The 27150-nt window shown below is 38.2% G+C and overlaps 1 protein-coding gene, 1 long non-coding RNA gene and 1 pseudogene across 5 annotated transcripts; all 3 read left to right on the top strand.

Moving 5' to 3' along the window:
• Window positions 1–1008: 1008 nt before the first annotated feature.
• Window positions 1009–9909, top strand: LOC149020198 (uncharacterized). 2 transcript variants are annotated; one of them, XM_089148302.1, is made up of 4 exons: window positions 1009–1680; window positions 5425–5657; window positions 5855–6587; window positions 7589–9909. In XM_089148302.1, exons 2-4 carry the CDS (start codon window positions 5427–5429, stop codon window positions 9769–9771), a joined length of 3147 nt encoding a protein of 1048 aa, XP_089004428.1. In that variant the 5' UTR covers window positions 1009–1680; window positions 5425–5426; the 3' UTR covers window positions 9772–9909. The 2 variants fall into 2 exon arrangements, with proteins under 2 accessions (XP_089004428.1, XP_089004429.1); XM_089148303.1 differs by having other exon boundaries at window positions 5417–5657.
• A 3307-nt stretch (window positions 9910–13216) lies between these two features.
• Window positions 13217–14159, top strand: LOC149020197 (uncharacterized). Of its 2 annotated transcripts, none has more exons than XR_016172163.1 (2): window positions 13217–13773; window positions 13961–14159. It is a non-coding gene; the product is annotated as an uncharacterized LOC149020197 (long non-coding RNA). The 2 variants fall into 2 exon arrangements; XR_016172164.1 differs by having other exon boundaries at window positions 13217–13810.
• A 1284-nt stretch (window positions 14160–15443) lies between these two features.
• LOC149020196 (pentatricopeptide repeat-containing protein At5g39350 pseudogene) lies at window positions 15444–26897 on the top strand (annotated as a pseudogene). Its single transcript, XR_016172162.1, has 7 exons — window positions 15444–15581; window positions 16053–16124; window positions 17330–19972; window positions 20068–20139; window positions 20264–20336; window positions 22971–23042; window positions 23146–26897. The product of XR_016172162.1 is annotated as a pentatricopeptide repeat-containing protein At5g39350 pseudogene (transcript).
• Window positions 26898–27150: the final 253 nt, after the last annotated feature.

Raw genomic sequence — 27150 nt, 5'->3', positions numbered from 1 at the left:
AGAAATGGAAACTACAATAAACTCTGGCAGATTTGGTGGTTCATCTCTCAAATGGGCCATCAAAGTTGTAACCTTAGTACCTCAGATCTCTATTACAATAAGCAAGAAAAACACCCCCATTCATGTGGGCCCCCCCATTTATTCAATGCTAGTTATACAACCACAAATATAAGGAGATACATATATATATAAAAACACTGTTTTCTTAACCATGGACATCAACCATACCCAAAACAATCTATGGGTCCTTGTTCAGATCTAGATAGTTAAAGTGCTATTTAACCACTTGGAAGGCTTCACACATTTTCTATGATGGTGATGTGGTGACTTTGCAAGGTGGGAATAGTTATGGTGTTAGGACCACTTCACTTCATTCTTGTTACACCCAAATATCTTCTATGACCGGTTTAACTCAGACTTGACTCAGACCTCACAAATTTTAAATGCTTCATATTTATCAAAAAACTAACCCACTATCTTTATTTGTTTAATATACACATTATGACTAAGATTATGCTCGAAATGTTACGTAGAAAAAGTGTCATTCTCGACTCTCGACTCTACTAGTGTGGAAGCCTTTGATACTGGGTTCGCCTTTACATAAAGATTATATGAATTATGAATAACTAGTTGATGATGATCATAATAATCAAGTGTTACTTTTCATCAAACACCAACAAGAAGCCTCACACTTGATTTGATTCCAATCCAACGGTTATAACACAAATGGTTAGTAAATTTGGGCATTTGGGAAGAGTGAGGAGGGAGGCATCACCAAACTGTAGGTAGGCAGGCACAAGAGACAAGGAAAAGAACCAATCAGATTTCTGTAAATTGTGGGAAGGAAGAGGGGTGTTTTGGTAAAAAGAGAGAAACACAAAATCAAGATTCAAGAAATCGCATCTGTTTCACGATGAAGGGTCCCACAGCAGAGGTTTAACCGATATAAAAAGGAATAAATACTTAAAAAGGAAAAATCTCAGCAGTAATACTAGATTAATCAAATGTAAAAGATAACTGGATTTGGATGTTGTTGATGTTTGAGTTTGTCCTGCAGTAAAGCAGGTGTGTCTGAAAATTTTTTATTTTATTTTTTTTCGATTTAGATTTTTGTTTTTGTTTTCTTAAATCTCTGAACCCAAAAGCAAGGATGGTGGAGAGAATCTAGAAATCCCATTTCTTTCACATCCCCAAACACCCACAAATAAAATAAACTAGAAATCAAAGAGAGGAGGAAGGTAGAAGAAGAAGAAGAAGAAGAAGAAGAAGAAGAAGAAGAAGAAGAGAAGAGAAGAAAAAGCAGAGAATAAAAGAGACCGAATGTTGACAAATTTTGTGTCACTGTTCTTAGAAGATTATTTGTTTGTTAGCAGATTTCTTATCTGGGATCTCTCTGCGCTTCTTCTTTCAGAGACTGGCCCAGCAGATCGAAATCTCCATATTTTTTCTCCTTGATGACGATCTAAGCTCCTCCAATGGCGTTACAGAAATACCCACTTCGTTGTTTTCGCTTTACAAGTTCTTCTGCTTTATTTTCTCCCACCTGTGATTCGTTGGGTTATTCTGGGTTCTTATTCCGTTAGACGACTGCGAGGAGTAGACTTTGAATTTTCATGGGTTCTCTTTTGTTAAATCCGCGGCTTACTTTCGACGATGGTTGAAATAGGATGTCGCTCTGAGGTACCTCCAATTTCTCTGTTAGTATATGATTTTTTTTTTCTTCTTCTTTGGAACTTGACGGATTCTATTTTACTGGGATGGTTGATCGCGTTCCAAGTTATTGTTTTATGTTGAATTCACGTTTTCTTCTCTTGTGTGACTGTGTCTTTCTGATTGATGGTTGCGTTAATTGACCAATTGGGTGTATGCATTTTTTATTTCTTCTTAATCTCCGATCATTGTTTGTTAGGATATTGCTCTCTGCCGGCTCCTTTAATGGGGTTGCAGAGTGATTTGATTGTAGGGGCTTGGGTTGTTCTTCTGTTTTGAGTTTCCCTTTTCTTATACCCTTTTAGTTATATAAATTCACTGGGATTTAATTTATGTACTCTCTTACTAATAGCTACAAAGAAACAAAGAAATAATTTATACTTCCTTTTGTTGACAGGAGTCATGAACTCCTAGTGTGTTGGGAAACTGTGATCCTGACTGTGGCATTCCCCTCTCCTACCTTTTCCCAAAAAAAATAAAAAATAAAGGGAAATGACAATTATGGATTTTGTTTCTTCACCTTTCTCTATACAGGCTTACTCTCTTTGTCATGTATTGTTTTGTTCCATTGATGACTATATTTCAGTATATAATCCTACTGAAAAAAGGGACAGGGGAAAAATGAATTTGGAACTGCAATGGTTAATTGGGTCGGCAGCTGCTGCTAAGTTTAGGGTCAGTCTCTTTTTCTCTTTTTTCATTTTTTTTAATATATACTTAAATTTTTGGAAATGGGATGTTGTCTAACTAGATATCAACTTATCTGCAATTCAAACTTTAAAGTTAGTAACTTTTTTAGCTGGTGCAAATTAAATGTTGGATTCACTGGTTCTTCTGTTGATATCTTCCTTATGTTGGAAGTATGAAGGCAGAGAAACATTATTTTAGTTCATTATGCTCAAATTGTCGAGTTGAGTTCAGTTTTGACTCTATATTTACTTCATGCTTTGAGAAACTGTCATTAACTGCTATGTCTACCCTTGAAAGTTTGCACTAATGATTTAATGCAACTGTTTTTCTAGTGCTTGTGCCTTATCTGGGTCAGTTGTCTGGAGTTGTATTTTGCTAGCTGTATTATTCGATATTACCATTGTAATTATATGAACTAGCATGGTTACATTCAGTATATGTTCCTTGCATGGAATGTGTGCAGAACTGTCTGTTATAGAATCGTTTTAAGTGAAGATAGTGTTAGATATTAGATTTCGCTACTAGAGCTTCTGTGTGCTCGATGTTACACATGCATGGAAGGTGGGTTAATTTAATTTATCCTAGTTTTGAGTTTGTTAATGTGACGGTTTAAGGTTTATTTATGCATGCTCTGATAAGCCATAGGAAAAAATTCTTTTTACCCTGGTTAAGTGCTCCCTGATAAGCTGGACTCAGATTGATGCTCCAAATTTATGCTTATCAGCACTTTCTCAATTGGGAAATTGAAAATTTTATGAGAATAGTCGATTACAGATCCAATGAATGTGAGAGCTTGTACCGTCAAGCTGTAATTAATAAAGTAGTAAAGGATTAATTATTTGTTTAGTTTACTCAAAACCCTTTTCAAATACATTTTTATTGGGTAGTATTTCAACTTTTTTGGTCAAACTCGAAATGACGTTCTTGTTGATTATCATGAAATTCGACTCCTGGTGCCAAATTTATTCCTAATTGAAGATTAAATTCCAGTTTTATGAAGTAACTTTAAAATTTAAACAGTTCGACAATTTCTATTTCTCACTAAAGATACAGGAATAAATGCTTGGATGCATTTGTTACAATATATCCTTCCAAGTATCTACTCAAAAGCACATTGAAATTTAATATATTTGGAAACATTTACATGTTATACACCAAAGTTAAGTTCTATTGAATGGCATTGCCTGGATAATTTTGAGGATTCTCTTTAAGCCTAGAAGGGAAGTTGTAAAGCTTGTCTTAAGTACCAATCACAGTTTTCCATTATTATGGAGAGAGTACTTCACCACTATTCGTTTTTTGCTTTGATTTTTAATATATTCCATTCCCTTCTAAAAGGAGCTACCCAGTGTAAGGGTGTCCCACTGCTGAGGGTCTGGGTTTTAGCCTGCAACCTGCAGTTGCAATAGCGCAACTTAACCGATGTACCAAGTTGCCCGCTATCTTCTGTTTCTGTCTGTTTTAAAAAATTCTGCCTGGAGGCCTAGTCATCACTTATTATGTGAATAACGGCTAACGAGTTGGATACTGCTAAGCCCCACCTGGCTCCCCAAAAAATCCATCTTGGCACCTGGCCAACATCTAGACAACCGGTGGAAAACTATGGTACCGCATATTAGCTGTATGCGGAGTATGTTGTATGAACTTGTAGTCCAATATAGTACATTTAGTTAAATGTCCATGTATGTATGTAGCATGTGCCTAGATTTATAGCCTTAAATAGTATGTTTAATTATATCATGATTTGAGATCTCGGTCTCAATAGGGATCCCAGTCCTTCAAAAAAATCAAGATCTCAGTTAGATGGGTGCAATTCAGAAGCTATCCAGCTTGATTAGTTTATGATAAGGTAAAGTAGCCTCCCGTGAAACCCTTTATATCCTTTCTTCTGCCAGTTCAGTCCATGCCAGTCAGAATGATACCAATCACGTAGTTAATATTTGTGCCTGAAGAAAAAAAGCTAATAATAATAAATGAGAAAGAGCAGGTACTCTTGTTACAAAACTTTGGAGCTATAGAATCCAGAATTCATGGTACTCTATGGTGGGCTTAATTCAGAAGCCATCCTGCATTATTAGGTCAATCATAACCAGGTAAAATAAGAATAATAAAAAGTTGTCTTGCTTGTTCTATCCAACATGCCAGGATTGTTTTCTATGAGGACTTGTCTTATTTCCCCTGGTGAGTTGTTGGCTCCAAAAATTGCTTTCTTTTCATCTGATGCAGTTATTTGGAATGGCATGTATGTGCAAATTCTATGTACATTGATAGTGCATGCTTGTATGCATCAAACATTAGCTTGTTACAACTTTTGCACACCCACCGGCCAACCCCCTTCTTCTTGGGATGGACAGACAAATAACACACTCCCATGGTGAATGTTAGCATGTTACATGTAAATTGATAATGACTTCAAAAAGAGGATTAAGTGAGAGGAGAATGGTGCACCACTTGTCAGACATGGGTGTTGATATTCGTCTTTCATTGTTAAGAGGACATTGCATCTTGTAGATAATTGTGATGGTCATTAAGTTTTAGATGGTTTTAACTTAGTGTATCACGACTTAACCCAAGGGGGGAGGGAACCCTTAGTGTATATAGTAGTCTTTGTTACAATCTCATGTGCCCTTGAGGTGCATCTTTTTTAGTTCTTTGTGGTCCATGGTTGTTATTTGTGTAATAAATTCATTATAGTTCCTTTGTTTTTGCTCAATTATTTTTAAAAATAAAACATAGCTTTCAGTGGGTTTGGGGTTCTATTTTTCTGCAGACTCTCTAGAGTTGGGAATACATTGGAGGATCTAGCTGAGCAATAAATATCATAATTCTATAACCAAATTTTAAATATTAACATATGAATTTTATTTTTTTGGGGATAAAAGCATCTCTCTGAATAATACAACTTTTTGACTTTTCTTAGCTTGGTGCTTAAGGTGTTATCTAATTTTAATTTTAATTTCCCTTCATTCTGAGGAATTCTTATCTTATTTTGTGTTTTTCTCTTCTCAACCGAGAGATTACCAGGAATGGGAACAAAAGTACAGTATAAGAGCTACTTGCCAGGATATTACTCCATGAGGGATCTCAATGAGGATAACAACAGTAGCTGGCCTCCATATTATGAAGACAAAACCTTGAAGGGTGTGCAGTACTGCAATGGCTTCTTGCCGAGACATCATACAGATGTATATCTGGGTTATGAGAAGGAAATGCTGAAGCAGACCATGCTGAAGCATGAAGCCATATTCCGGGATCAGGTATGTATGAAATATGATATCAATATCTCATAGTGAATTAATAGCCATGACTTGCACTCCCTCAGATACACCATCTGGTTTTCTGAATTTTCAAGTTGAAAGGTAGATCAGATGGACTTGTGTTCAAATCAAACTGATTTGATACCCTGAGTTTCTTGGGCAATTGAATTTTATCTGAATTAGTTATCATCATCCAGGTTTATGAACTTCACCGTATTTATAAGATACAGCGAGACTTGATGGATGAACTTAAAAGAAAGGATGTCAGAAAATATACGTTCTCTATGGCGCCATCACAATCAAGTCTCTTTCCATCTCAAATGCCATCAGAAGTCCAGAAGATGCAGCAAAACCCTACCATTAGACCATCTATTTCAGGGACTGAAAACATGCAATCCACTTTCAGTTCTGTAAAGGAAAAGAACAAGCAAGTAGGTTCTGTTCTGGTTCAAAATGGAGGCAGTTCAAATGAATGTAAGCTGCCAAGGAAAATGATTGATCTCCAACTTCCAGCTGATGAGTACATTGATAGTGAAGAAGGGGAACCAACTGAAGAAGAGAAACTTTCTAATCATAGGGATGCACCTGAGAGTGATGTGAAGCTGTGTCTTGGCAATGGTGGTAACGTTAATGACACAGGATGCAGTTTGAGAGCTGATTCATGTTTGCGGAGCACTAATGGATTGACTGACTTGAATGAGCCCATCCAGGTAGATGAAGCGACATCTTCGGCTTCTCTTGATTTCTTGGGCCCTATAACCTCCCATGGGGAGGTTCATCTTCGTGATCCGCCTGGAAAACCGAAATCAGGAACCCTGGAGTCGCCAAAGGAATTTTGGAAGGGAAGGGCTAATGGCATCTGCTCTAGCATGCTACATTTAGAGAGTGAAGGAAACAAGCCAGAATGGCCCTGCTATAATCCTGAAGCTGGTAAGGATTCTTCACCATTTCAATAATACCTAAATTCAGCCTCATATTCTGATGTTGAATCAATTTTCAGTATATCTAGTGGTTTGAGGTATTGCAGGAGTCAATTTTCCTCCAACGCTTTTCATTCTTAGGGAGATTATAAATTATATTTTGAACTCAAATAAGACGAGAAGTAGAGAACTGTGGCTAGAAAGCAATACCCAAAATGGTATCTGATAACTACCATGGAATTTGGTGAAAGTGATTATCCATGAAAGTTGTTATCCTATTATTTGCGTCAGACTATTTGTAGACTTGATAAGGAAATTATTCCCTTCTCAGTTCTCAACTTCAAAAACTACATGTTGTCTCGTTTGTTTTTGTTTTGTGTCCGTGGGAGTTTTTTTTTTTCAGAGGACATTTCCAGGTTGTGTCAGTTCTAGATGATGCTCTGTAGTGGCTGTTTATGGTGCCTCGCTATGTAGTCCATTTTTCAACTATTAGTCAGACATTAAATGTTCTGGATATTTTAATAGAAATCTGAAAGACCATTCTGTGCCTGGCAAGGATATTGGGCCAAATTTCCATGCTGTAAAGGGGCCAAACATGTCGTATGCTGCTGCAACAGCTGATAGAAATTTGGAAGACCATTCTGTGCCTGGTAAGGATATTGGGCCAAATTGCCATGCTGTAAAGGGGCCAAATGATTGAACATGTCGTATAATGCTGCAATAGCTGCTATCTGTAACTATGCCATCAAATCCAGATTTCTTCTGTCTGTGATGATCCAGTGTTTGTTCAGTACTTTAGGGCCATGCTAAGCTAAACATTCATCAGTTTTCATCTTTAATTTTGAAGATGTTAGTGGACATAGAAACACATGTACAGGCAAAAGTAAAATTTCCTGTTGGATTTCTCTTGATTTTCATCTTCATCTTCCTGACTGCTTCTTCTTCGTCTCCTTTTTTCTTTCTTTTCTTTTCCTGACATCATGATCTCATTTGTTATGTGTTTATTTACAGGGCTAAGTAGAATCAACTCAAGTTGTTTACCTAAGAGTTTCAGTCCAAAAAAATTGTCTACAGTTTCTGAGACAGTACCAGTTAATAGACCTTGTGAAATTCCTGCATTTCTCCATTCTCATCAGATTCAGAGAGAGTCATGGGCAGAAATGACAAGAGAAAGAAATGCTACCACAAATAACTATCCAGGATCAGTGGTAGCTGGTCATGTTCCCTGTCAATATCCAACATTCCATCAATCTGATATTTCCCAACCACCATTGTTTTTTTCTTGTAGAAAGACAATGGATAGCCTGAGCCAGAATGCTGGGGCAGTTCAAGCACTTCCATGCAGTGATCCATATGCTTCATCAAGTAGGAGTTCCAATGTGTCTATTCAAGGCGATGAGATCTTTGGAGATAAATGGAGTCTCAACAGAAATTTGAGATTGAACCCTAGTCTTCGAGGTGAAGCATCACACTGTAATGGGTTTTACCGGGGATTACCGTTGGAGTCTGAACAGGTTAAGTTCCCTAGGGCTGGCTTTGATTATCTGAACTGTGGTGGCAGTACTTCGACCACTGGATATTCAGAAAACCATTCTGCATATAAGTACTTTAAGGCTCCAGAATGCATTGATGTGAAGTCTGCAAAGGATATGAATCTGAATGTGGCACTACCAATTGACTTCAAGGATGGGGTTCCCCAAGAAAATCACTCCATTGATGGAGGAGGGAAACATGAGGATCAACCTAGGGGCTTGCCTTGGCTCAGAGCAAAATCAGCTAGCAATGATGGGCCTGCCAGAGGAAATGGTGGTTCACCTCACTTGAAATTAGGTTTCTTAGAAGAATATTCCATGCAATCTTTGAACAAAAGTGGAAATAGTAGTAGTCATACTCTAAGTTTTATTCAGAATATCATGTCAGCTCCATCTCGCCATGATACTGGGCCCAAGAAGACTGAGCCTGAAGGCTGTTCAACTGAAAAGAAGATTGCTGGGCTTCCCATTTTTGACAAGGCTCAGACTCCCACCAACCAATCTTCTTTTCTTGGCTCCTCTACTAAATCCCATCCTGATGCATCTGAGGTTGAAGGTGCTGACAATAGTGTGGAGTTGGGAGCAGCTCATATTGACTTGTCTCTTTATTCTAAATTGCTGGATTCAGGGGTGAAGTTAACCACAGAGGATGAGATGGTCAAGAATGGACTGGATTACAGCCGTGGTAGCTCCAGGAATCACATTAATTTGAATGCTTGTACCACTGAAGAAGAGATTCCATCAGAGTTTTCTGTTCCAAGAGACAGAATGAGAACTGCATTTGAGATAGATTTGGAGGCCCTTCCTATTCTTGACACCGAGGATATTCCTCCTTTGAGAGACAACCATATAGGAGACCAACCTGAGGTACCTGTTGATTCATCGCATCAGGAAGCTGGAGAGCATCATGAAGAACTTGCCAGGATAGCTGCAGAGAGTCTACTCTCCATTTCATCGTCTACTGTTGGGGTGCAGGTTGGGGAATCCAATTGTCAACCACCACCGGACTCTTCTCTTATAGACTCGTTATATTGGTTTGCTGAGGTTGTTATTTCAAACATGGGTGACCTTGAGAGTGAGGTTAAGGTTACTTCTAGGGTTGAGGATGGTTGCGATCATGAGGGGTCATCCTCTGAGGGGATTGATTATTTCGAGTCCATGACATTGAAGCTAACAGAGGTCAAGGTGGAAGAGTACTGGTGTAGGCCTCAGGCTCTGGAGAATCAGGAAGAGGAAATTGTTTCAATCTCAAAGGTCAATCGACCTCGTAAAGGCCAAGGGAGGAGGGGAAGGCAGCGAAGGGACTTCCAAAGGGACATCTTACCCAGTCTTGCATCTCTCTCAAGGCATGAGGTGACAGAAGATCTGCAAACAATTGGAGGACTGATGCGAGCTACAGGCCGAACTTGGGAAACAGGATTGGCAAGGAGGAATGCTACTAGAAATGGATGGGCGAGGGGGAGAAGAAGTTCAAGGGGCCCTGTTCTTACAGTGGAAGCACCTGCTGTCTGCCTACCTCCAGTGCAGCCACTCATTAACAATAGTGAAGTAGGACTGGAAGAAGGGAACCTAACAGGGTGGGGGAAGACGCCTAGACGACCCCGGAGACAGAGATGTCCTGCTGGTAATCCTCCTCCCATTCCTTCTTTAACCATAGTATAGAAAGAGGCCATGCTTTGCAATTTGATAATTTTATAGAGCATATCGAGTTGAGAACCGCCAGTTGTTTCTTTGGCTATTGTTGTGGGGTTGGGGGAGGGGGTGGTTGTTAGGCTGGTGTGTTGAAGGTGGATGGAGAAAAGGGAGAGGGGGGGGGGGGGTGCTAAGGTAGGTAAGAGCCATGGAGATTGCTTCCTTGTACATGTCTTGAGCCCAAAATTTGGGTGCCGTAGTTTATTTGTGTTGGAGTTTTTACAAACTTGTATAATTCATGAATAATGTTGCAGTATTCTTCTATTTTATGCATGCCTTCTTCGGTTGGGCAGTGAGGTTAAATCCTGTAGATGTTTTCCTTGGTTATGCTGTGATGAATTTCAAGAGCTAAAGCCCCCAAAATGTTTTCATTTGTCAATGATAAATGTCACAGATGTTCCTATGCCCCCAGAGAGATCCCAACCCCAAAATAATTTTCCTTTGTGGGAGAAGTGCTTGCGCCCTTAACATCTGCTCTCCCTGACCCTTGATGTCAAGAAAGAGGTAAGCTATACTATGGCAGTTTAAGGGATTCCATGGATTTGATGGTAGCTTAAGTATTAAAATTATTAGGAATTTTTTTGGTTTTTCTATACTTTCTACTTTGATTTTTCTCAAAAGTTTCACTTTCTGCAATTTTTGTGCCTATAATTTTTTATATTAATTTTTTCTGTAAAGAAGTGTTAAAGGAATAGAAAGAGAAAGAGAAGGGTTTTGGGTTAGGTGTCTTAAATTTTGCCCATAGCTATGTAATTTATTTTTTTTTGTCTCTTTTTCGCTTTTCAATAATGTTTCTATATTATTTTTGGTCACCTCTTTAAATTCATAGTCTCTTTCTCTCATATGTACATAACACTCAAATACATTGATGTAAGAATGTTATATTTATCTTAATATATCAGGTAACAAAATTAGATCGCTTTCACTTTGTATCAAGAATTGTTAATTAAATAGTTATTAAAAATGGGATCATTTTAATAGGATATAGTTTAACGGACTAAATTGAGGATTGTAATGCCAATTTGTTTAAATGAGTCCAAGATGAAAACTTGCAAGACATTCATACTAAAAAATGGTCGCTGAGGTTTTAGGCTTAGTGGGGAGGAATTTGGCTTGAGTGTAATGCTGAGTTTCTTAAACAAAATAACATGGTTGTTCATTGATGAATTTTTCCTAAAATCGGGAGACATTGCTACAAAGGCATTCAAATTGAACTACATCGGTCATTTATTCTAACTCTCTTCTGATTATCTCCAAGTAAAATAGTTTAGCTTTCAATGTGAATTGGACAACCTCCACAATTTTGGACCATGTTGTTGTTTTTTTTTTTTTTTTTTCTAGCTTCAAGTTGTTCATGGTTGAAGCTTTCTAGGGTTTGGTGGGTTTTGCGGTTTGTCCCTACCTTTTATTATTGATCATCAATCTATTAGTCTAGGCTATTATGGGGGAAAAATCCTCTATTATGTACATTTCTTTGTTCTGTACAATAGTGTACTTTTATGTCAACTAGAAGGCTGTGATTAAAGGCTTGATTTTAAATTAAAATAATCCTTAATAATCTTTTAGTTTTTTTTTCTCAGCCATTTAATTTGGCATATAAGCACACTACCGTGCACGGCAGATGATGTTTTCTCACTATTCGGGCCTTCTTATTTTGAGTAATGAAAGGTTTATTGAAACAAAAAAATGTTTGGTATGTATAAGAAAAATAATTGGATTCTTATTAATGTGCACAATTGAGATATTTTCCTTAATAGTAATTCTCTTATTTTATTTATTTATTCTTACTCCCTAGTCAAATGTTTTACCTCTTCCTTTTTAGATGCAATGGCAAGATACCTCTTAAGACATGGGGCTGATGACTGAGCAGAGGTGTAGCCAAGATCATCACTTTTTGTTAGGGCTGTTTTGGTTACATGAGTCTGGAGATTTCAAATATCTAGAGATTTCAAATCTATAAACTTCAAATCTATGGAGTTATAATTTATAAAATTAAGTGTTTGGTTGTGGAATGAAATCTGTGAATTCATCCTAAAAATTTATTTGATCGACATGATTTTTGTGAATGTACAATTGTATAGCTTTTTTGAAATCTCTGGATTTCACCTCTTACCCATGAATCTAAAGATTCACCTTTTTACACTAAAAACGTGAATATGTAGATTTCATGAATCTAGAGATTTTTACAACCAAACGGGTATAATTCTCAGATTCATGAATCCAGAGATTTGAAATCTCTAGATTCATGTAACCAAACAGGCCCTTATAGTGAGTTAGGAACCCATCTTGTTTTGGTCAAAGAGTTAGGAACTTTGAATTCATCTATTTCCAAGTTTTCTGGTGAGAGCAAGAGAAATTTGGTGACATAAAACAACTGGTTAGGGTTTAGGGGGTTCGGCTAGAAAAGCTTACAAAAACGAAAAACATTTAAACTAAAATTAGAATCAAAAGGAAAAACCCAAGTAGAGTAATTGACTTTTAGGCTCTTTTTGGTATCAATTATCATTGTCAATTATGAGAAATTTTCATTATTTTAAATTGTTTGGCATCTATTCTGAATTTTATTTTTATTTAAAATAATAGAAAAACCTCCAAAATCCATAATGAACTTTTTGTCCATTATGGATTATGATGAATTTCATTATCTTCATTTGTGGTTTCTTAAGTTCTATAGTAAGATGAGGGTAAAATAGTCATACACTTCTTTTATAACAACCTACTTTTCCTTCTTTCTCACTTGTTTCTATCATTTTTACATTTTTATCTTGACCCAACTTATTTTCCATTTCATAATTTATTTTCGATAAAATTCCCAACCTTTTTCATTCTTGCCAAATGATTCTTGTCTTTTTTTATGGCATAATGGTGTTGTCCAAGGCCTTAATGTCCAGAAATTCCATTTTATCCTTGGTGTCTTCTCGAAATCTCGTCGATGGAAGATGGGAGTGAAAACAGAGCATGTCTACCTCAAGAATGAATTGTGGGAAATTAGCGTTTAATTAGGGCATTAATAATCAGATCAGTCACAGAAGAAGAGGACGGTAGGAAAAAGAGAACAAATCAAACGATTTGAATATCCTCCGAATTAGTTGTAACTCGGCAACCTATACGTTCATAAAATCTCTATTAAGGTTTTAGGGTTTTATTTGTGAATTTAATTGCTATTTGTGGTGTCTTTTGTAAAATTCAAAACTTGTTTTAACTTGACAGAGTTAATTACTAAGCAGTCCCTTATTTATTACCTTTAGATCAGAATCCAACGTGTGTCATTAAGTAGCAGCATCATGCGTGGACGATATCCGCACAGTGAACAAAATTCAAATTTTCCCTCTCAATTTCGAAGTCGGTTTAAAATTTGAAAATCATAACTACGTTTAATAAAGTCTCATATTGGCGGCCTGAGATGAGAGATGAGACGCGGCTGTTGGTGGTGGAAGAGTCCATGACGAAGCAGCAAGTCATTTGAAAGTTGGAACAGCTTAGAGCTTCGAGCAGAGAGACAGTAATAAACATTTCAACTTATAGAGCTTTTTTCGTTTTCTTCTTCACTGGATTCATTTCTGATTCGATTAAAGAAAGAAAGGAGAGATTGAACCCTTGATCCAACGGAAGGTGGATTTTTCAGCTCTCGAAGGTGACTTTTTTCCCGTTTTCTTTTCCTGCTTACTGTCAATTTCAGTTTCTTTCTATCCTCCTCGCTGTTTGCATTCTCTTATTTTTTTTTACGAAATTTAGGGTTTTATGATGTCGACAATTATTCTGTTAACAGCAAATGTTGTTTGGGTGCTCGAATTGAACCAAGTTTTCTACGATTTGATTTCCCCCTTTTCTAGTGAAACACTAACATTGGATCTGGATTGATTCTACAGCACTCTGAGGAATATTTCCGTGCAACCAACATCCTTCTAAACCCTTGGAGTGAAATATGGTAGAAAATTGTGAAATCATCCAAAGACCCAAGCTTATCTGTCGGTAAATTTTCAGTCAGCCACTGCATTTCAGAATTAGGGTATTGTAGCTTGTTATTTTATTTATTTTTTCAAATATTACGTCTATAATAGATTCGTAGTTACCTATCTATTTCGATTATCTTCTGGGTACATTTATATCCTTCATTTATATTCTCACTTCATCGTTTTGATTGATTTTTGATTTTCAGAGGGAGAGGAATTGGACGAGGACGAGGAAGAGGAGGGAGAGGAGTCGGACACTAAGGGGTGCCAAAGATCAATCCAGGAGATATTAGGTTTGTCATGATCGAGCAGGAGGAGGAATAGGAAGAGGATGAGGATGTGGTTGCTACTGTGGCATATTACAGGGCTGCCTCAACCAGTAAATTCAGACAAAAAAAAAAAAAATTCAGTATAGAGAGTGAGCAAAAATGTAATTGCATTCTCTTTAACAATGTAATTCAGTGAGAAACAATGTATCTACACTGAAATTTTTTTTGGGGTCTGTATTACTCGTTGGGGGCAGCCTTGGCATACGCAACAGTTGCACCCACATCCTCTTCCTATTCCAGCTCCATAGACGAACCCAATATCTCCTGGATTGATCCGTGTCACCCCCTTAGTGTCCTCTTTCATTGAGCGAAATTCCTAAGCGAGGACATTGACGGGGTACTTCCTCGTGAGTCATCGGTCTGGTGTTGCAGGATGGAATGAGGTGTTGCAGAGATTAAATAGGATTTGGCATGCGGTCCCCCGCCCGATTTGAGCAAACCGGTACGTACCGCTAGACCGAACCGGTTTTTATAAGTTTTGTTCAAAATCTAACGCTCGTGACGAGCACTCATACTTCCGTCGTCCCCTACTTGAGAGCCAAAACCGCGGGTAGCCGTTCGACGGAAGAAAATAGTGTTAGTTATACAGTATTGAAAAACCAGTATCAACGTGGAACAGAAGGATGGTTTTGCAGATATAGAAAAAGAGGATTATTGGATACCAGAATGCGATAAAGTAACTCGTTCGATTTAAACTCAGATAGGTTTACGACCTCAGAGATCTCGGTTTCAATGGCGTTTCGATCGTCATTGGTCATTGTTTGTTTTCTCTTTCTGCTTCTCAATGTTAGTCACTGCAAAACCCTAAAAAGAGACGGTAGGTTTGTCTTTCAGTTTAAGTACATTTATATGTATATTCCTGATCGTTATTCAATAAAATATTTGATGTTTCAGCAGAAACACGAGAAGCTTGAGAATTTTGGTTCTTGTAATGTAGCTTCGTAGTTTCACATTGGACTATGTATTTTTACTCATTTAGACTGACGTTTCTTGGATCGCACTGATTTTCTACCGTTAATTAAACCTCTATAATTAGTGAAGAACAGGAAAAATTGCAATCATTTGGTGCATTGTTTAAGATCCCTCGTTCTAGGTAGGTTTGACTTCTCGTATCTAAAATTTCAAAATTTCTGGGTTGTAAGTTGAATCTATTTAGTAAGATGCGAATTAGACTGGTTAAGAGGGTTACAATGTAGCCAAACTTCTTACTCGTTTTCGATATCATGCTGTATATAAATATGTACTGTACTCTGAAATTACAGAATTTTGCTAAGTATATTAACCATGATTAACTTAAGTAGTTTCGTATTATACGTTTTTTTCGCGTCATAATTAGTGCTCTTCTCAATGCGCTAGCCTTGAATGAAATCAAGGCATCTCTTGGCTGGAGGGTGGTTTATGCCTGGGTTGGAGATGATCCATGTGGAGATGGTGATCTACCACCTTGGTCCGGTGTCACATGTTCCATTCAAGGAGATTATAGAGTCGTGACAGAGCTGTATGCCAACTTTTCTCTCATTTGTCCAATGTTGATGTTTTCACCGCTATGCATCAGTGATTGAATGCCTAGTTTGTGATGTAACTTCATCTTATGCTTGTCCATATTTGAAAATGCCGTTTACTGTATAAGTAACGACGGTATGAGGCTATGGCACTTGGAAGCTATTTGTTTCATTTCCACAATGTGATTGCTCAAGACATGGAAATATACCAGAATAAGCCATCAAAATAATTATAAGAAAGCTTGTGACAGTATACCTTCACTGTAGTCCATCTCTGGGGAGAGGAGGGGTTAGAAATATTATCACATCTACCGGTACTTGGTAATTTCTACTGATAGTGATAGTTCATGTTCATGAGAATCCAATCTTAGAAATAATGTTTTTGGCAGTGTTGTTGACATGTAATGCTTATTAATTTTTACTCTAATGTGATCATCTTTTTTTTTTTTTTTTTTTTTTTTTTGCAGGCAAGTTTATGCTGTATCAATTGTTGGGGCTTTCCCTACTGCTGTAACCAATCTGTTGGATCTAAGAAGGCTGTAAGTGCGCCACATCTGAATTTCCTCTGGATTGAGCTCATAGTATGGTATTGTGCATCCATTTGTGTGATGTGTCTATCAAGTTCAGTTAGGAATGCTTCAAAATGACCATGCTCTTTAAGCCATTATTTCTTTTGTTCATCAAGCTCTGTAGATCTGTTATTGTCAATTTATCAATTTCATGTATCGATGCATTTGCATGTACTGTTTAGGTGTGAGTTTTTTTAGGTGTGTATTTTGGTTGGAGTAACATGAAAGCATCTGAAGAGGGGCCAATAATATGGTAACACTTACTCATGTCCAATCATGCACACAACAAAAACATCAACAACCATAACCTTATCCCAATTAGATTGAAATAAGAGAAGTAAAAGGAAGTAAATAGAAGTAATAAAAGGGAAAATAACTAAAGGAATAAAGTCAAATCAGCAAATGGTGATCATTTGCATACAAGGAGTCGGCTAAATGGGTCCTTATTATTTGCGGTTATATTATGATTGAGCCATGCCACACGAGTATCCTTTCTTACCATTTCTTCAATGGTCATTTTAAGCCCCCCCAAAAAAATAAAAAAATAAAGGGAGACACCATTTGCTCTGCCAAACTGGATCTGGTCATTGTTCCTTGTTGGTGCATCTATGGATCTCTATTGGATATGACTGTACCACCTCAGGCTGCTCTCATGGAGCTTGTCTTAGATTGGTTCTAATACATTTATTCCTTACTCATCTCCTGGTCTTGCTGCAAATTCCTTCCTTCGATAAACTCATCTATATTGCTTTCTTTATCTGCCAAAAGTAGGCCTCATATTATAGCTGGTATTATTTCCTGTAGAATTTCTCCTTAAGCTTGATAGCCATGTCACATAACAGTCCTAGTGCACCTCTCCATGCACACAATCTTTGATATATACATCTGTTGAATAATAGTTCATCTATGATTGTACCCTCTTTTCTGCTCCCTCCTCTCCCAAATGTGGAAGCCTTATTCTTTTTGGATACTTGGAGAACTGCAGTGATTTATATAAAAGGGAGATGTTTTGCTTGCAAGAAATGCCTGACCTGTCTTTGATTTATATGAGAAAGATCTTTTCACTGTATATGGTGGAAGTGCAATATAAAATTAAAGTGGTTCAGTTAGCAGTATTGTTTGTGTTTTTCTTTTCAAAGGGGCTGGCTAATATTTTGACTGTATTTTAATCTCAGGGATCTTCACAACAACAAGTTGACTGGTCCAATCCCTTCTCAGATTGGACAGCTAAAGCGTCTTAGGATACTGTATGGCTGCAAACTCTTCCATTGCCTACTTTCTGATTGAATTAATTTGCATGTCTGTTTGTTTGATTTCATAGTGGGTTCTTTGCTCTCTTTTTAAATTATGGACTCTGTTGATAAATGATGAAAAGAATATGGTTCTCCAAAATGAGGATATACTAACAAAAGGATGTGATTAGATTTATCTCCAAAACATATTAGTCTTTGCTCATCTGGCTTTGCCAAATGCCAATCCCTCAGCCCGTCTATTTGTTGATACTGGGTTCTATTGGAACAAGTAATTCAATGATGATGCTAAAATTTGATGTCCCTGTTAAATTCCTCTTCCAATGAACTGTTCATGTTGACTATTTCACCCCAAAATTTGATCACGTGTTTCGTATCCCTTGCAGTGACTCATCCTAGCTTCAGTTTCAATCATAGGCATGTGTGTTATATAAAGAGCTTAATTGGGTTATTGTACTCGATCAGCTTTTACCGGATGGCATCGTGAGAACTTCATTAAGGGTTTTTAGTAATAAAAAATAAAAAGAAAAAGAAAAAAAGAAGAAGAAGACTTTACTATGGGCTATAGGATTGGCTTGATCAAGGGTCAAGTTCCTCATAGAGCTCACTCTCTCTCTTGCTCTTGTTTGTGTGTGTAACAAACACAAATAAGTCAGGGATCAGCACAGCCTAACATTAAGGTTTTTATGATTTCTCTTTATTGTCAATCTCAAAAGCCCCTATCTTCTTCTTAGGGTAGACAGGATTCAGTACTTCTCTTAATGAGTAGTACTGACAATTGAATCTTAAGTACTTGAAATGAATCACAATACACCAGCAATTAAGAGGTCTATGGTCTCCCTGTCAGCCTTTTTGGCTCTTGCTGCATCTTGTAAGAGTCTTTTCTTCTAATTACCATGATACCTCACTCTCCATGCTTAGGGTTTTGATATGTGATAATGCCCAAGCTCTTGTTGTAGTAGCACTCATTTCTCTCTTCTTTCCATATCTTTACAACAACAACAATAAGCCTTGTCCCAACTAAATGGGGTTGGCTACAATGTAAAAGGGTTTGGCTAGATTTTTTCTGGTGCCGGTTGCCGACCTAACGCACCAACCCTCCACCTTTACCCGGGCTTGGGACCAACAACAAACACTAGCGGAGTTCTTCTTTCCATATCTTTCTGATGTATAAATTATAACACTTTTCTTAACTATCCACGCTCTTCATAAAAAACTCATTTGCCTTTCATGGGAAAATAATGGCATCTATGTCTTTATATAGATTTATGGTTCTTAGTTATCCTTATTTTTCTATATGATAATTTTATACTGTTTCTTACAAACCATGCAGTGGCTGTTCTATGTGCTTTCCGCTTTATAGATAAGGTATCTTTTGTTTGCTAGATAAAAAATGGGGTGGGAAAATAGGGGTGGAAAAAGTAAACTTTTTTTGTGAAATCCCCAAAGCATGCTTTGTTTGGTCTAATGGATGGGAAAGTGAGCAGACAAGCTTCCTTAAATTACGAAAGCTTGTTTGCTGATGTGGCATGTTACCTCTCCCACCCCACCCCTTTTTAAAGTCCTATATGTTTAGTGGGACTTTGTGAAAAAGTGAGCAATATAATAAAAGTGGGACCCACATTTGTAATTTTTCAACAAAATCCTTTTCTTTCCTTTCTTGCTTCCTTACCCCACTACATGTGGGTTCCACATGTTTATTATTTCTACCTCTTTTTATCGAGCAAATAAACGATGCCTAAAGAATCACTTGTCAGGATTTGTAGTCCTTGAATCTTGTGCTTAATTTCTCAAAGTAATTTGCATTCTGAAGTTGCAGTTTATCGCTGATTTCTAGAAATATAATTGGATAATATAATATTGGGTTTTAGGCAAAGGTTTTTCTTTGCCTCTCTGAATTATGAAGTTTGCAAACAATTATAATTTTTCAAGAAGCTGATTATTCTTTGTTTTATCATTTTAATATCTTGTTGTTTACATTTTTATTTCCCATTCTGTTAGCAATTTGAGATGGAATAAGTTTCAAGATGTTATTCCTCCGGAAATTGGTGAACTCAAGCAACTAACACATCTGTGAGTAGTATCAATTTTAATTACAATATTTCAGTCTGTATGATGTGATTTTTTTCTTCTTAATTGAGTGATTTATTACTGTCAATTTTGTAGCCACCTGAGCTTCAATAACTTCAAAGGTGAAATTCCTAAGTAACTTGCAAGTCTACCAGAGCTTCGTTAACTCTATCTTCATGGGAATCTCTTCATAGGCCGAATTCCACCGGAATTGGGGACACTGCGAAACCTCCAACATTTGTATTATTCAATCTCACCCCTCACAACCCCATCCTCACCCTGCCAAAATAAGAAATGCTATAAAAGTTTAGGTTTTGGGTGTCTTATTGTAGAAACTTCTCTTTATCATATTATGCATTACTATTTTCCCTGCCATTTTAATCTTTTTGCTGCTAATATATTGTACCATGTTTGTAGGGATGTTGGTAATAATCATTTGGTGGGTACCCTAAGGGAACTCATCCGTTTTGACGGAAGCTTTCGAGCTCTGCGAAACCTGTAAGCTAATTCCTGTTGTTGAATTTGTGGTATTGCATGTGGTATTCTGTATCTTAGAAATTTAAAATTTATGTACTAGTTTAATTTTTATGTAGGTATCTGAATAATAATTTCTTTATTGGAGGGATTCTTGCACAACTTGCTAACTTGACAAGTTTAGAAATCTTGTAAGTAATAATATTCAAAATGATGGCCTAGCTAGATAGCCGTTCGGCATGATTTTCTTTCTTTTTTGAGACTTCTTGCACATTCCTATATAGTCTTGAAATTAATTTCCCGTTTTGATTATAGGGTACTTATTGTACAACAAGATGTTTGGGGTTGTACGTGCAGAACTGGCCAGTATTCCAAGATTGATTTAATTGTGAGTCTTCGTCTACCTGTTAATCTACTTATTATACACATTTCTTGCTTGAGAGTTTTTCTAACCATTGGGAGGACAAGAAAACCTTGCTTTTGCCATTTTTTTTGCATCTATTAGTTTGAGATTTGGGACTACCATCTGTTCGATCCTAAGAGAGCTTTTTTTCTTTTTCTTTTTCTTCGGTGAATAAAGAATTATATTAGACAGCAAAAGAAATACAAAGAGAAAAGGGAGAGAGAAAGCCCATCAAGAGTGGGGGTGAATAGGGGAAGCGAGACTCCAGGAACTAACAATTAACCTATTCCTTGGAGAGGCAGACACTGGGGGATGGGGAATAGAGAGCAATCTAGAAGAAACATAAAAATAGATGGCGTTCGAAATCCCATCTCAGGATCGGGATTTGGTGCTCCATCTCCTCATGTTATGCTCCCACCACAGATGATGGATGGTAGCGGCAAAGACTAGCTTACCAACTTGGTCACAAATCAAGGAGCCAGAAAAGCTTCTCAGGATCCAATTCCAATCATGGGCAAACCCAAGGGAGCTTCTCAATCTCGGCCAAATAAATGCAAGGGCAAGGGTCCATAAGGAGCGGGAAAAGGGGCAAGTGAAAAAAATGTGCTCAAGGTCCTCTGAGTCATTCCAACATAGGATACAGTTGGGGTTAGCAAAGATATGGTGGCTAATAAGGAAAGATTGGGTGGGAAGGGCAATGTTGAGGGCTCTCCAGAGGGTGAGGGAATGGCGGGGGGATATGATTTTTGAATCAGACAAGAGGGTCCCAAGGAACTGGGGAGGGGGGGGGGGGAGGGGGATTTGAGGAGGTTCCAAGCAAAAGTGGTTGTGAAAGATTTAGTGGAGGAGGGAAGCCAGATGGATATGTCAGAAGGAGAGGGCGAGGGGGGGGGATCCAAATTTTTGTGAGACTCAAGTGAGGGGAGGGGGTTAATGAACTATTAGAGATGAAGGATGAGAGTGAAATATCTTAAGGGATGCGGGTGTCACAGACAGCACGGGGGCCAAGAAGAGTGAACAAAATACCCATCGGATGCTAGGGATTAAGCCAAAAGGAAGTGGAGGATCTAGAGGAGATTTGGATAGAGAAAGCAGAAAGGGCACGAGGACGGAGGATAAAGAGTTTTTTCCAAATCCAAGAAGAGGTGAAGAGGATCGATCTTGAGAGTTCTTGTATGGCTTGAGCCGCCATTCTACCTGTCCAACCCCATAATTTTCTTAAAAAGGAGGGGTAAAATAATGCAATACTTTGTGGTGGTTCTTTACATTTTGTTCATATAGGGTCTTAACCTTTTAGATCACCCTAATTATGAAACCCATTAAATTCTGGCTATTATGAATGGAGAACCTTGGTGTTGCTACATTTTTTGGTGAATGAAAACATTTATAAGCAACAAGACAAGAATGGTTTCTTCAATCATTGTCACTTTTGTTACTTGAAGAATGGCTTGTTATTGTTATCATTTGTATTCATTATATTTACCAGGCTGGCTTCATTGCATGCAATGAATATGAAACCTCATTTAATTAGTGGTGTCTTTATTTGAGATGATTCATGTGTCCCATTGTTATGAAATGAAATCCCTTGGTGCTGCTAAATTTCTTACTTGAAGAATGTATTGTTTTCATATACCCCATCATCATTGTTGCTGTGGAATGACAATATGTATCTCTTCGTGGTTTGTGTAATCAAATAGTGGTTGACACTCCTGCTTGTTAGGCTGACGGTTGCCATCGGTGAATTCACCAGAGCATTTTAGATAGTTCAATGACGTGCTGAGTTGATGACATTATTTTCTGCTTGAGAAAAATTAAAGAAGCGTATCTAATGGGATAGGATGGAAATAGATGCTAGTACTAAGGAATGGTACACAATTTATGTTGACAAGAGATTGAATTTAACTATAGCTGGTGGGATCAGTAATTTTTTCTTCCCAGTTGGCATTCTATGTTGACCATCCACACAGGTCCACATCTGCCCCAAGTCACCCTTTGCATGTTGGAAATAAAGAAAAATGCAACGTCAACAAATGAAATGACTGCAGTTCGAATATACACATTTGTTGATTACAGAATGGCATATGAACCGCCTACATAGACATCTAATAGCTAGGTTGACAGGGTTCATGCACAAGCTAAAACTACCCCCATGCCCATTTAGGGGGAAAAAAACAACTCCTTACATTAGTTTCTTTGAAGTATCCCTGCATAAATGTTCTTTGTGTTGTTTGAATGGTCTGAGATTGATTGTCTTCTGATGGTATACACTTAATGGACCTGGGATATGATATATGAAGCTAGGGCAAGGACGGGTTCAACACAAAATATATTTTTTGGAGGGAAAGAGAGATTGAGTATAACCTCAGGATTGTAGCATATTGTGTGATATAATGAGGTAGCCTTATGGTGTATATATTTTCTTAATTTCTTCGCTGACAAGCACTGATTGGACATGAAGTAACCATTCATAAAATCCGAAAAGTGTTGACGAGTGTGTGTGTATAGACACTGTGGGAACTGATCGTTATTTTGCTCTGCAGCATGTAATTTTGGTGCTAACCATGTCATTTGTTGGAATGTTTAGATATCTTATAATTACCCTAATTTGTTGAATTTTAGATACTTGGACCACAATCAATTTCGGGGAAGGATTCCAGAAGCCTTTTATAAACACCCCTTCCTGAAAGAGATGTAAGTTATACCTTATACCACTCAACTGAAGCACATTCTTATTGTTGAAACCGCAAAGACTGATATCTATGTACTTGTTTCAAATTTGAATCTCTGAACGCAGGTATATTGACGGAAATTCTTTCCGGCCGGGTGTGAAACCCATAGGTGTCCACAGGGTCCTTGAAGTTTTTAAACAGGTAGGTGACTCTAATTTTGCTTGCTTTAACCTTTAGGTGATACATATTACTTGGATATAAGAATCAAACCTGGAATCGAACCACAACAATACGGGTGGTTTAAGTAAAGCTAAAACATCATCATCTTTCTTCTCTTCGGCTGGTCTATCCAAATATGGCTGTAGGAGGGATGGTAAGCTGTCTTGTCTACTGAGATAGAACAAAGGATAGATGGCTGCAGAGGGAAGAATGATGAGACTTAGGATGGTGGAAGTCTTACTGTCCATGATGGCAATCTTGCAGGTCCCATAGAGAAAGAGGATGGGAAGCCGTGGGTAGATTTTTTCTTTTTGTTTTGATAGAAAGCCGTGGGTAGATTCATTGTTGAAGTTGGTAATGAGGGACCCAAGGTGAGTATCATTTTTTTTCTTCATTTGGCTAAACAGAAATATCACTGAGAAACAGAGCTACAACAATTATTTCTTTGCCTTTGTTGCGTGTATTTCCGTCTTTGTGGCGTGTATTTCCGTCATTGTGGCGTGTCTGTATTCACCTGTATGACGTGTCGCCTTTTTGGGTGTTTGAGATGGAGGATACATATATAATATTCCTTGTGTTTAATTGTTGTTGTGATTGTTACAACCATTATTCTAAGGGCTTGGATGACCTTGTCTATTACATGTATGACATTTGATCAATTTCCATTCCTTGGTTCGGACCAAACCTTGTATTTTCATGTATCTTTTTTTTTTATATTTTTTTCTTTTCTTTGATGTGTGTCTATATATATATTTTTTAATTTTATGAATGAAGTTCTTCAGCTTTTGTACAAAAAAAAAAAAAAAAAACAGCAGCATCCACGTAATAAATAGACTGGGAATAGAAGCGAGTAATAGACGGTTAGACAATTGACGAGAGGGGTCTGGGGAATCCTAGTTCCTAGATTGATGAATGGCAATTCACATGCCTTGTCCAAATCCAAGTCCCTGCTCATCACTGCAGCCCAATGTGGATCCCTTCTGCGACACTGTGGCACTACTCGTTCCCTTACCAACACAAAGAAACTCCACGCCCATGTCATCACTTCCGGCCTTCTCTTCTTGGACCACTCAGCGCGCATCCGATCCAGCCTCATTACTGCATATGCTTGCTGTGGAGACGAATCGAATACGCGTCTTCCATTCGACCATTTGCCTCAAAGAAACTCCTTATTATGGAGCGTCATGATCAGGGCCTACTCCCAGAACAGTTTATCGGCTAATGCACTCCACCTGTTTGTCGAAATGCTCTCTTCAGGTGACAGTAATCCTGATAATTTCACCTATCCTTTTGTTCTCAAGGCCTGTGCTGAAATGTCGTTGCTTAATGTTGTTATGTCCATTCATTGTCGAGCATTGGCTACTGGGTTTGGTTCAGACACTTACGTACAGAATTCTTTACTATCGATGTATATGAACTGTCGCAAAACGGAGATGGCTAGGCGGGTTTTTTATGGAATGCAGGGGCGGACTGTAGTTTCTTGGAATCCGATGATAAATGGGTACCTTAGAACTGGAATGGCGGAAGAATCTTTGGTCATCTTTGATTGGATGATGGGTGCTGAGGAGAAGCCTGATCATGCCACCTTGGTCTCTGTTTTACCTGCTTGTGCTCATTTAGGGGATTTGCAGCGGGGAAGGGGAGTTCATGATCTTCTAGAGGAGAGGGGATTGGGGAATTATATTCCCGTGAAGAACTCATTGATAGATATGTATGCCAAGTGTGGTAGTTTGGCTGAGGCCAGAGTGCTCTTCGATGAGATGTGTGAGAAGGATGTGGTGTCATGGACGGCCATGTTGTAGGGTACCTTTAGATGGTGATACAGCAAGTGCATTAATGCTTGGTCATCGGATGTAACTGGAGGGGGTAAGGCCTAATATGGTAACCTTGGCGGCCCTCCTATCTGCTTCTGCCAGTCTGTTTACTCTGAAACACAGCAAATGCTTACATGGGTGGGCAATCAGATGCAGACTTGAAGCAGATGTTATGGTGGAGACCGCCCTGATTGACATGTATGCAAAGTGTAACCACATGCACCTCAGCTTTCAAGTTTTCATGAAAGCTACAAGAAAGGGAGCAGTGCCTTGGAATGCCCTCATCACAGGATATGTTCATAACAGATTTGCAGACAAAGCAATAAAAGTTTTCAAACAAATACTGATGGAAGAAAGGGTCAACCCAGATCGTGCAACCTTGATTAGCCTTATTCCTGCTTATGCTGATCTGGCTGATCAGCAGCAAGCCAAAAACATACATTGTTATCTAATGGTTTCTGGATTTCATCCAAGCGTTGAAACTGCCACTGGTTTGATTGATATCTACTCAAAGTGCAAAAGCCTTGATTTGGCCCATGAGCTCTTCAATGAGATCCCCGAAAATGTTAAGGACACCGTTGCATGGAGTGCAATCATTGCTGGGTATGGACAGCATGGGGATGGTAAGGCTGCAGTTTCACTTTTTATTCAGATGATGCAGTCTGAGGTGAAACCAAATGAAGTCACCTTCACATCTGTTTTGCATGCTTGCAGCCATGCAGGGATGGTGGATGATGGCTTACGGTTGTTCAAATATATGATTGACAGTCACCAATTGAGACCTCAAACTGATCATTACACTTGTATTGTTGACCTTCTTGGCTGTGCAGGTCGACTAGAAGAGGCTTACGAACTGATTAAAATGATGCCATTTGAGCCCAGTCACGCTGTCTGGGGTGCCCTATTAGGTGCCTGTGTGATACATGAAAATGCCATGCTAGGAGAGTGGCTGCAAAGCAACCTTTTGAACTACAGCCAGACAATACGGGAAATTATGTGTTAATGGCCAAGATTTATGCTGCTGTAGGAAGGTGGCAAGATGCAGCAAATATAAGAAGTATGATGAGTGAAGTGGGATTAAGAAAATCACCAGGTCACAGCTTGATTGAGGTTATAAACACTGTTAATGCTTTGTGACATCTCTCACTGACTAAAAGTGTGTCCATGGAATGCCAAAAAGCTCCAGTGATAAATCAAGGTGGACTTCTGGATTGGAGAGTTTTGGTAGGACACTATCTATAGAAGAGCAAATTCAGGGAGTAGCAAAAGGTCCAGTACATGTGGACTTGATCTGGTGGGGAAAGATTGGGTTTTTTTGGATTGTTACCATGAACTTGTAATATCTTTTTGGGTCATTGGAGCCATGTTCATCCATGGGTTACTGCCAGGGTGATCGAGAGTATGACAAGAGGCAGCCAGACAAAGCTGGGGAAGCTAGCAAAGCAAAATTTTGGTTATCAGAAAAGAGTTTTCCCTAGTTTTTTACTGTCTCTGTCCATGGGAAGGACTCACCAAGTCAAATATAATCACTGCAGCCATCCAGATTCAGGTAGCAGATAGAGCTTTGATTCTATACAAAAGGGAGCACAATTAACACTAAGGAAATGGACATCAAACAGGTTTTCCTCTACCAGCTTACTTAAGTTGAACTGCTAAAGACTGTACAGGTTCTCACTCATCCCTCAAGAAAAAACAATGTATCAGGTTCATCTCTGCACGTGGGAAATTGGAGGAGGAGGCTATATGAGGCCACCCATCTTTGTAGTATTTTGGGTAAGCATTTTCTACATAAAACACAAGTTTGGGTAAGCATCCACCTCATTGAAATTTGGGCTGTTATGCTAAGGAAACTTGAATTTTAGCAAAAGGTAAAACTTGGATTCAGCCAAGCATATGAAGGTTGGGGTGAGGCGTCTAAGCATGTGAGGGGTTTTGTATATAAACATAGATTGTTTTTTCCGGTCATTGTCAGCCAGTCATGAACATAATTATAATTCAACCATCGACCATTTATGATACATGATTTCTCATCTCCTCTAATGATTGAAGGTATGATCGTCTATTTTGTAGATTTTTTTAAAAAGGAGGAATGATTGA

This window comes from Hakea prostrata, chromosome 3 (genome assembly GCF_041222555.1).
Source record: "Hakea prostrata isolate BN-2017 chromosome 3, UWA_Hpros_2, whole genome shotgun sequence".
In the NCBI taxonomy this organism is placed as follows: Eukaryota; Viridiplantae; Streptophyta; class Magnoliopsida; order Proteales; family Proteaceae; genus Hakea; species Hakea prostrata.
The sequence above is the reverse complement of the archived record's forward strand: the minus strand, read 5'-3'. Positions and strand labels throughout refer to the sequence as shown.